The following is an 11,709-nucleotide window of genomic DNA, read 5'->3' on the forward strand; positions in this document are numbered from 1 at the left end:
GTCACCCCACACAAGCAAAGTACCAGCAAAGGAGGAAAAAAAAAACTCCAGAGAAGTTCCTGAGATAGGAAGTCTAGTCCTGCCAAGAATGTAATAAGGGTTAACAGAGAAGCAGTTTCTGTAAGCAACACCAGAATGTTTCCTTCCTGCCTTCCTTACAGGATTAGGCCAGTAATTTCTTCTAACAACCAGTTCTCCAAACTTCTTAGAATGTTAACAACCAGTTCTAGCGAATAGGTGCGAACTGGTAGAATCCCACCCCTGACAGTAAGTCATTCATGTTCCCCCATATTTCTATAGTCACCATGTTGGTAAAATTCCATTGCCTTCCAAAAGTCTAATTCAGACAAAACAGTCCAAATATCTGCATTTTGGACTGTTTTGTCTGCTCATACCAGTATCCTACTAGAAAAAATTCCCAGTGTTGTGGGCAGAGGTAAAAGAGAAACCCAATAATTTAATAAAATCACAGAATTGAAAAAGGCTATGTACCATTGACCCCCTACTCATTAGTCAGTGCAGGAATCCAAATTAAAGCACCCCATGTGAATGGCTATCTAGCCTTCATTTGAGCACATCTAATAAAAGGGAAGTCCACCATCCCTCAATTAGTTTGATTATTAAACTGCTTTTTTTTTTTTTAGGAAGAGGATTCCCCCCTCTCCCCCTAACATTCAGTTAAAATCTACCCTCTTCTAACTTAAACCCACTATTTCATGTCTTGCACTCTGGAACAAAAGAATGCAGGTGATATCTACATGATATTATTTCAGGTATTTAAAAAGTGCTATCAAATCCCGCCTCAGCTATCTTTTCTTTGTACGAGTTGCAGGAGAAGAGAGATTCAGAAGTGGGTTGACAAAAGCAGAATAAAATGAAAAATAAGTTCCGGTGATTCAGAATTTGTTTTTCAATTGACACAACTATAAATTACATTCTGAGCTTGCAATCAACTATTTTTCCAAGATCTTTTTCATGAACACAAAGCCAGATATTCCCCGTTTCATTCATTCCTATATATTTATTTCTTGTTTTCTAAGTGAAACAACAACAAAAATATTTCTATTGTTTTCATCTCATTTTTCTGACTTATCAGAATTGATTTGAAATTATTTGGCTCCTAGAGTGTTAGCATCCCATCCAAATTTGTGTCATCTGCAAATTTGATAAACATTCCCTTCACCTCTTTATCTGGGTCGTTTGGAAAAATAGAAGACAATGAACTGTAAAGTACAGTAAATATAGCTTTTTATTTTTAATTTAATGTAAAATAAATGTTTTGGCTGATTTTGAGTTTCCCTGATATGGTAGTCATATAAATTTAATATATTATTAGTGCTTTTGTTGCTTTTGTTCCTAATTGCCTTTCTTTTTTGCTACATGTTACTAGCTCACATAATTGCAGCAAGAGCTTTCAAAATAATTTAGTGAGGATTCTTCCAATCCACGTATTGGTATACAAATTAGAAAGCAGAAATATAGACATACAAACTGATATCTCATTAGCAAAAAGCAGGCAAACCCCTCCAATTTTTCAAGGCTTCTTAAATTAGTTTTCAGTATTTTCAAGTTGATCTAGAAGGAGAAATCTCTTGAGAATGTAGAATGTTAGTGTAGCACATTAATTAGGTCGGTCTTTGAGCTCATGATATAAAGCTCCAAGGGCTGACATTGTTGTTCATTTTGAAATCAAAAAGATTAAATGTAAGAAGAGAGGAATGTATATCTCAGGTATAATCTTATTCATATTCTAAAAACTTTGCTACATAATTTAATGCAAAAAAATTAGATTGACTTAGTGGTATGTCTGTTTCTTCCAACATTCCTTTTGCATAGATTCTCAGATAGGATACACCTTCCAGAAGCTGTTTCTCTTGGTTCTCCCGATAGCTTCTTTTTTATGAAGCAGCTTAGAACTAGGGAGAAATTCCCTGATAGTTAGAACAATTAATCAGTGGAACAACTTGCATTCAGAAGTTCTAAATGCTCCAACGCTGGAAGTTTTTAAGAAGAGACTGGATAACCATTTGTCTGAAGTGATGTAGGGTTTCCTGCCTAAGCAGAGGATTGGACTGCAAGGTCTCTTCCAACTCTTCTATTCTATTCTATTCTATTCTATTCTATTCTCCTATCCTATCCTATCCTATCCTATCCTATTTCTATTCTATTCTATTCTCATGAAAAACTATGTTCTGAGATTAAATATATTCCCTGCCCGTTTATCTAGACTGATTACCTCCTTAATTTTGCTTTTCCTCTAAAGATTCAATGCACATAGAGGACATGGAGGCAGTGCAGAAACTACAAGATCTTCTCCATGAAGCCCTTCAGGACTACGAGCTGAGTCAACGTCATGAGGAACCACGACGTGCAGGAAAGCTGCTGCTGACCCTGCCTCTCCTGCGGCAAACAGCGGCCAAAGCTGTGCAGCACTTCTACAGCATCAAACTGCAAGGCAAAGTCCCCATGCACAAACTCTTCCTTGAGATGCTGGAGGCCAAGGTCTGACCTGCCCCACCCCACCTGGAGAGCCCAGGAAACAAACTGGAAAGAGAAGCAGCCGTGAAAAGGAAACCAAAAATGGCAGCTAGCTTTTATTTTCAATCATTTACTGTGGAGGAATTATTTAACATTCATCTGGCAGCCTGCCATCTGAAGATTATCATGTACAGAGATGGAAACTCTTTTAATCAAGTTTGGTTTTTTTTTAATTTGTGGGAAATTTGCAACTAAGCTCTTGCACTTGCAGAGGGAACCAAGGAAAATTTGGAGTCCTTGAGCAGTGATGCTCTTTGCACTATCTAGGGCAGCTGATTCCTAGCTTTTTCCACCTTCTGAGGAAAGGATGTGGAGATTTGAAGCAGGAAATGATGGGGTAAAAAACAAACAAACACAGCATTTATAGCATGGTGGTATGAGAGGATTTTTTTTTAAAAAAATGTGGGCATCAGTAGACCTGGCACTTGATACGGGGTGTCAAGGCACAGGCCCAGGTGCCAGTTGCTTCTTTGGAAAGGAGCACCTTTAGGCCAAATTCAAGTTATTTGTAATGTGTACATAGAGGCCTATTTCCTACTGGGAAGAGCAGGTGTGACTGTGTAAGATATTCTGTGATCTTGAGCATCTGGCTTTTCCTATTCTTGTGCAATCAGAACATTCTCAGTGATAGTTGCTACACAAGCTGGAGATACAGTACATTTTTTGGGGGAGGAAGGTCTTAGCGTTTCAGAGGATGCAGAGAGAACAGGTCCAGACCCTATCTTATACAAAAAATAATAATAATTCCAGCACAATTCCTTTCTTCTCTTTGGTGTGATATTATTTTAAAAACCTCTACTCTCCTTCTTTCTTCAACACCTGGTATGAATCTCAAGACTCGGACTGCCCACAACAATCAAGCCAAAATGAAAAGGTGTCCTGAACTAGGGCCTTTATTCGGCTCTTTCAGCAAATCCTGATATTAGATAGATCCTTTCGTGGATTAGGAAAAAAATATCTCAAATCTTAATATGGACTCACGTTCCGTATTAAGAGAATTATATCAAATTCCTTAAGGGAGATATTTAATACTTATTCTTTTAATCTTTAGCCATTCATCTGAATCCAACCTGAATAGCTGAGTCTAGGGCAGGGGTGTCCAACCTTGGCAACTTTAAGACTTGTGGACTTCAACTCCCAGAATTCCTCAGCCAGCAAAGCTGGCTGAGGAATTCTGGGAGTTGAAGTCCACAAGTCTTAAAGTTGCCAAGGTTGGACATCCCTGGTCTAGGGGAATAAATTATTTTCAGGCTGTGCCAAAGTCAGCAGTATATGGGGATGGCTTCTATCTCTCTTCCTTTCTACCACAAGCCCACTTCCTAAAAAACTGCCATTGGGAGGACAGATCGCTCTTGCCAGGGTTTTGGTCACAAGATGGAAAGGCAGAAGTTGTCCAGCCTCGATTTTTCTTTAGTTGCAGACTTAACTCTCAGCTCTTATGAATGCCAGGTTAAAATCTGCTGGTATGTTTTCCCTCACCAGGTGGAAGATGGTAGAAGTAGAGCTTCAGGGTCATCAAAAATTGTCTTCCAAGTTGACCTGGGTCCAGATTATCCCTTTGGGAGATTAGTTGAATTTCATCAAGTCGCCCTCTGGTGCCAAAAGCACAGCTAAATCTTTTCTCCGAATTTGTAATATTTCAACAAAAGGCGATGGTATTTGGGTTTGTGTTTTCAGGCACTTTTTGAGTTCCAGCAATTAATTATACTCAAAGAGCCAAAGTAACAAAACAACTGAAGCTGGTTTAGAAAAGGAGTTGCCAAACGCACAAACTACCATATACACACTCCAAAACCCCAATAAAAGACATAAAAGACATATTGGGGGGAAAGCTTATTGCCAAGTGGATGCTGTGTGTTTTCTTCCCATCTCCTCTCCACAGATAATGAGAAAAGAGGCTTTAATCTTTGTATTCTTAATTAATCTCTGCTATCTTGATATTGTAGTCCAAAGGATTTAAAAAAAAAAAGATAAAGAGGGGAAAACAAGAGAATGCCCAATTGTGCAAAATGTCCTTCATTTCATTTGATCATAAACGAAGTACTGCTATGCTACCCATTGGCAACTATTTGTGGCCAAAGTCCATTAAAATAGCAGAGTCTTATTATATTGTCCTCGCAGTTTTGTTTGGGGTAGTGTAAACCTCACTTGCAGAGGAATGGCAAAGGATGCGCTGATTCATTTTTACTCTTCAAAGTTTGAAATTTCGTTCCTCTCTTCACATAGGGTGGAAGGAGGGAGAAGATCTTTCTAGGTTAATTCCAGTGTGTTCCCTTACTACTATTGTCCTAACAACAGTTTTTCTCCAAGACACTAATCATTGGTAGAAGAAAAAACAGGCTACCTGTTCCTCTTATACAAATTCCCAGATGTATCCTTTGGTGCCTCTGTTTGCAGATGTGCAAATCGACTGAAGGAGATTTTTGAGAGCCACTGCCAAAAATTAGATGCTGGGCCAGCTGGAGCAATAGTTTTATTTCATAAGATAGTTTCTTTTGTTCATGACCTAATGTTACAGGCATAGTTTAAATTTCAGTTGGGAGGTACATTTCAAAGGCATGTCCAAGAAGAATGCCTCTTTGTTACTTAGAGAAAATAATAATAATAAAAAAAAAATCAAACAGGAAAGAGGAAGATCAATGTAGAAACTATTATTTCTTGTTCCTGTATGGATGAAACTATGATTTGCTTAAATTTTTTAAAGCCACAATTTCCTTCATCATTCTATCTTGATTGAGTCTGAGTTTGAATAACTGTTGATCGTATGGCATTTTTCAGGCAAACCCAAACATGTTAGATCAATTAACCAGTGGAACAACTTACCTCCAGAAGTTGTGAATTCTCCAGTACTGGAAGTTTTAAAGAAGAGATTGGACAACCACAATGCTATAGGAGTGAGGTTTCCTACCTGAGCAAGGAGTTCGACTAGAAGACCTCCAAGGCCCCTTCCAACTCTGTGATTCTAATTCTAAATTCAGATGACAAATCACATTATGATTTTAGTACAATGTGTGAACCTATTTTTTCATTGTACACAACCTGCAGTCATTTGTAAGCTAAAGTAAAATCTCTTCACCTTAAATTTAACTCCTAGTGACTTGATGGATGCATTCTCCACTGTTTTCTTAGTAGTAATATGGAAGTGGGCTTTTGGGGGGGTGGGGGTGGCTTCCAGTCTAATCTACATTTCTAAGATTTTCTGGGAGTGTGATATCCAATTACTTATCACATTTGATCTTAAATCACTTTTGAGATCAATTAAGATTGCTTAGCCTTGTAACTGATTGGGGGGCCATTCTTAAATTACCCAGACCCACAATTTCCAGCATTCAATCACCAGTAACAGCAGAATTTCTGACTCTGACATGGAAAAAAACTGGGCCCATATCTTTGAGCCATCTAGAATATATTCTGTAGGTGTACGATATGTCTTAGGAGAAATATAGATCCTGTTTCACTACTGGGCCCTTTTAGGATCATTAAAGCCCACAGCTGCAACACTCTGTACTAAATAGTCCATATAATATTCAGTGAAAGTAAGAGACCAAGAAAAAGAAAAGCATTTTCCTTCGTATTTGTAGGTGATCCAGTTGGCCTTCTGTAGGGCGTAAGGGGGCTTTTGCAGTTTTGGTTTAGCATGATCAGTCATGTCCCAAAGGAAAACTACAATAATCTGCCACAGCAGTGATTTATGAGGGGCTGAATACCCTCAACCAGCAATAAGAACAGGCAACCCCATATGGAAGTGTATTTGCGAATGTGCAAAGATATATTTTGTTCTTTACAGCAGTTTAAACAATCTTGCATATACAATGGTTAAGTGTGAGGAAAGTCTCTTTAAGTTCAAGAATGATTTGTTATCTGCAAGTACAATTATAGCAATTCTGAAATCTTATCCAAATGCTAATCCAGGATTAGATTAGGCAGGCAGGTAAGTGCCCTAATTAGGATATAGTGATGACGCTAGCAAAACTGCACCTTCCCAAAGCGGTACATCATTCTGCTGAGCCTATACCCAAATCCTGTGATGTACTCTGTCCCTTCCAAAGCTTTGCATATTTATATTTATATGTCTGTGAGACATAACCTTTTCTGTGAGCCCAGAAGGCAACAGATGCTGCTCTTATTTTACATTCCTCTCTGGGAATAGAGACCTCTGGCCTTGAATGGGGGAAAAAAAAACACTTCCTCGATTTGATGGAGATCAATTCAGATCACTCATTCCGCTTGTATCTGAGAAATAACGGGCATTACTTTGGAGTGGAACGTAAAGGAACTTCAAACCCCCAGCCAAACAAGATTGTTTATGCCAAATAGGGGTCATTGTGTTGTTCTTCATAACTAGATGCCCGTTCTGAAACGGTTAAAACTGTATTTTGAAACCAAGCTAAAACAACTAAAAGAAAAGGGGAAAGGGGGGTGCGATTATAAAGAAAGACTGAAGAATGTAAGCAGTTGAATTTTTTTACATGTTCGAGCTGAGTTTCCAACCTGTAGCCTAAAATGATTGTGGCCCAAACCAGGCTCAGCTCCTATAGCTTGATGCTTAAGAGACACCCCTCTCTCCCCCCCACCCCCAAAAATGGGAAGCTTGTGCATTTAAGCAAGGTGTCACAGTTCAGAAGTAAAATCAACAATATCTACTCAACTTCTATTCTCTTTGGGGGGAGAAAAAGGACCTGTTTAAATTTTAAAAAATGTATTCTTGTGCTGCAGATAATTTCAAACTGAGAAATAAAACAATGTACAAATAAATCTGGTTGAAATGGCATTTATTGCATATTATGAAGCATTTAGCATCATCACACACACGGCATTGGTACCTTTGCCCTACCAGGTATCCTTTCCTTTTTATTCTACACTAAACACCTAAATTTATGCCATAAGCTTCCATGTAAATTAGTCCAGCCAATAATGGTTTGGATATACTTACCTACCCCACTAACCTGCTTTCCAGCTCTATTTTCCTATGCAGGGCAACAAACGAAGATCCAGCCGATCATCTGGGACTTGGGAGGCAGAGAATAGATGGGGGTAGGGCTAGTCAGAGGTGGTATTTCAAACTACTCAAAATTTCCACTACCGGTTCTCCGAACTACTCAAAATTTCTGCTACCGGTTCTCCAGAAATGGTCAGGACCTGCTGAATACCACCTCTGCCCCCAATGCTATCTGATTGTTCCACCTGTCTAACAGGGTGGGTGTGTCCCAGGGTTCCTCCCTAAAACTATACCATCTGACGAGACTAGGAGGTCTGTCTTTTCTGCTCCTGGCACCTGTCTTCTGGAATGGTTTTCACTCTGACATTTGGTTGGTCCCAACCACAGTGGCCTTTCCAAAGCCAATAGAAATCTCCTCCTTGGGTGTTAGGACCAGGATGACTGGAGTTGAAGAAGAAATTGTCAATTCCTGATCACATCTAACACAGCCAGGGTTTGGAGGCAGAAGAGGGGGGCGTTATCACCTACCCTGAGGATTCAGGAAAGGTATTACTTCAGGAATCTCCTAAAGCAGAAGTGGACAGTAGAAAATGAAGGGGGAAGGGGGAATCTTTGGTTGTAGTTAAAAAAAAAACTGGCTGGAAAAATCAGTGAATGTAATTAAAAAAAAACACTGCACACATTTTCTGAATCAATTGCATCCTCTGGGCTGCATCCCAGTTTCGGTCATAAATCAATGAGCCTTAAGTTAGTTATGAAGTAAGTGCCATTATTTCAATGAGTGTACTCTAAAAGTCTCTAAATATAGAATTAGACTTCTGTCTCTGGTAGTGGCTGTCCAGACTGATCACTGTCAGAGTCTAGTACCTTAGATGACTTGACTGGAAGGACATTGGTGTTAGCCACTTCTCTTATGCTATGAATCACTGTAACTTGGTAACCTATCTTTAATAAACCTTATTTCAGAGATAATCTTTTATTTTACTTTCCAGGTCCTCTGCTTGGCATTTTGTACTTTCAGTGATCCTGATATTGTAATGGAGCCCACAGTCTGGCTGCAGTCTGGCCGGTCTTCCATATTTTTTAAAAAAATCTGCCTTGAGTAGCCTGGCAATTGAATTAGTTACCATTTAAATTACTTGCATTGTCTCCAATGACACATTGGAAAAATTAGAATTGTGGCCGATTTTAATCCATGGTATAATTTGGAGTTTATAAGCATGCCATGTATAAGCATGACATGTATACTGTCGCCCTGCCTATTTAACTTATATGCAGAGCACATCGTGAGAAAGGCAGGGCTAGATGAATCAAAAATTGGAATTAAGATTGCCGGGAGAAATATCAACAACCTCAGATATGCAGATGATATCACTCTTATGGCAGAAAGTGAAAAGGAACTAAAGAGCCTTTTGATGTGGGTGAAGAAGGAGAGTGCAAAAGTTGGCTTGAAACTCAACATTAAGAAAACTATGATCATGGCATCCAGCCCTCTCAATTCCTGGCAAATAGATGGGGGAGAAATGGAGGTAGTGAAAGATGTTATTTTCCTGGGCTCCAAGATCGCTGCAGATGGGGACTGCAGCCAAGATATTAAAAGATGCTTGCTCCTGAGGAGGAAAGCTATGGCAAATCTAGACAGCATACTAAAAAGCAGAGAGATCATCCTGCCAACCAAAGTGCGTATAGTCAAGGCTTTAGTTTTCCCAGTTGCAATGTATGGCTGTGAAAGTTGGACCATAAGAAAGGCTGAGCGCCAAAGAATTGAGGCCTTTGAACTATGGTGCTGGAGAAGATTCCCGCGAGTCCCTTGGACTGCAAGGCGATCAAACTGGTCAGTCCTAGAGAAGATCAACCCTGACTGCTCTTTAGAAGTCCAGATCCTGAAGATGAAACTCAAATACTTTGGCCACCTAATGAGAAGGAAGGACTTACTGGAGAAGAGCATAATGCTGGGGACGAATGAGGGCAATAGAAGAAGGGGACGACAGAGAATGAGGTGGCTGGATGGAGTCACTGAAGCAGTTGGATTAAGCTTAAATAGATTCCAGAAGATGGTAGAGGACAGGAAGGCCTGGAGGAACGTTGTCCATGGGGTAGCGATGGGTCGGACATAACTCCCCAACTAACAAGAACAAAGCATGCTACATCCACCCTGGAGGAGAGAGAGAGGACTACCAAAGCAACTGCTTTAATAAAAGCAAGTGGCTCCTAAATAGGAGAATGAACAATGTTTATGATGTGCAGATATGATTTGGTTTCAGATATGATCTGGTTCAGTTTTATGAAGTTAATGGTTTACTGTATTCTTTATGGTTTTAACTCATTTTTGACTACAGATAGTCCTCAACTTACAACAGTTCATTTAGTGACAGTTCCAAGTTACAAAGGCACTGAAAAAAGTGAGTTATGACCATTTTTCACACTAATGACCATTGCAGAATTCCCATGATCACATGATTTACATTCAGATGTTTAACACGTGGTTCACATTTATGACTGTTACAATATCCCGGGATCATGTGATCATCTTTTGTGACCTTCTGACAAGCAAAGTCAATGGGGAAGCCAGGTTCACTTAGCAACCGTGTTACTAATTTAACAGCTGCAATGATTCACTTAATAACTGTGGCAATAAAAGTCATAAAATGGGGCAAAACTCACTTAACAAATTTCTCATTTAGCAACATAAATTCTGAACTCAACTGTGGTCATATGTCAAGGACTATCTATGTTCTTAATGTAGCCTTCTCCAACTTGGAATATTTCAGATGTGCCAGAGGTCATAGTTTCCACGTGGTTCAGGCAGCAGAAGAAAAATAGAGAAAGACTGACGTATGTCAATTTGAATTGCACAGCCGGAATATAAATCTTTAACAGAGAAGTTTTTTGCATCACTATTCCCTGATGACAATGTGGATGAATTATCAAAGGAAATCTGCATTCCGCACTGATTTAGTGATAGCTCAGCATATAAGCAGGCTCATCATCAAAAGAGAATTCTTCTCCATATAAGTGAGAATTCAATATGCATTCTTAGGATGAGAGAGGTTGTCTGTGCAACGTATGTGCAAAAAAAAGGACAGAACATTTGTCACATAACCCATGTTACATCACTGGTCTGCGGGCTGCACTGGTTGCCAGTTTGCTTCTGGGTCCAATTCAAGGTGTTGGTTATCACCTTTAAAGCCCTTTATGGCATGGGTCTGGCTCACTCTGATGGGATTAGCCTGTCTCTCTTGTGCCACAGAAGGAAGGGTATGTCAGCCAAGGAATTTTGGCAGTCAGAGTCTGGAAGAAGAGCCTTTTCTGCTTTGGCTCCTGACCTTTAGTACATCTTGCCCCTCCCCCAAGGTCAGATGCATTTCCACCCTTCTGAAAGACCTTGATGACAGGGCTATGTGAACTAGCCTGGGGTCCTAACGGGGATGTGACACATTGAGGTGGCTGATGGAGTAGAGAACACCTCACGTCCTGTCTATGAGCACTTTGTTTTCTTCCTCTCCATCCTGTTTAGTTTTATTTTAATTGTATTTTAAAATTTAAGACTGTTACCCTTTTAATGTTTTATTCTGTATTTTATTCAATGTCTATAAGCTGCCTAGAGTCACCTTCAACAAGATGGGCAGCATACAAGTTCAATAAAACTGAATGAATGAATCAACGAATGAATGACCACATCATTGTGGCTGCCATTTTAGTTCTTTTGGCCATACCCTGTGCACACATTTGTTCTTTTATAAGTCAGTTCTCTTCCGTTTGAATATCAATTTATTCCTTTTTAAAAATTACACTAATGTTCATAGTGCTTTTGACATTTTTAATAATATAATAAAAAATGACATAATACTGTAAATTTATAAACTGACTTTTAAATCTATTTTCCTACACATCATCCTACACATCTAAAATATTTTGTGTGTATTTTCTTTTCTTTCTTTTTTTTTTTGAGCTTGTAAGTGTATTACAAAATTTCATGGAGCCTAAAAGAGTACAAAACCCAGAAAATAGTTTTGATATCTAAAATTGGTCAGTTTGCTTACAAATTGGGACCAACCCTTTAATTTCACCAGTTTTTATATGGAATGCTCTTTGTTTTAACTCCAAAGATAAAATAAGAAATTGTTTCACCAATATGATCAACCTCAGGTTACATTTTGTGGTTGTCATATGATATTGCTCTAATTTTTAACAATGTAGAAATGTTTTAAATATGTCAGTATGTGCTATAC

General features: G+C 39.0%; 1 protein-coding gene across 4 annotated transcripts in view; it reads left to right on the forward strand.

The window, feature by feature from the left end:
* The window catches only part of ESRRB (estrogen related receptor beta), a 102,192-nt gene extending 98,567 nt beyond the window's left edge, over positions 1-3,625 (forward strand). For all 4 annotated transcript variants that reach the window (XM_026705271.2, XM_087922005.1, XM_087922004.1 and 1 more), the window contains one exon: positions 2,264-3,625. In XM_026705271.2, the coding sequence (XP_026561056.2) occupies positions 2,264-2,508 (245 nt within the window). In that variant the 3' untranslated portion in view covers positions 2,509-3,625. The remainder of the gene's footprint in view (positions 1-2,263) is intronic.
* The last annotated feature ends 8,084 nt before the right edge of the window (positions 3,626-11,709 follow it).

This window comes from Pseudonaja textilis, chromosome 1 (assembly GCF_049901715.1).
Source record: "Pseudonaja textilis isolate UNSWEBS1 chromosome 1, rPseTex1.2, whole genome shotgun sequence".
Classification (NCBI taxonomy): domain Eukaryota; kingdom Metazoa; phylum Chordata; class Lepidosauria; order Squamata; family Elapidae; genus Pseudonaja; species Pseudonaja textilis.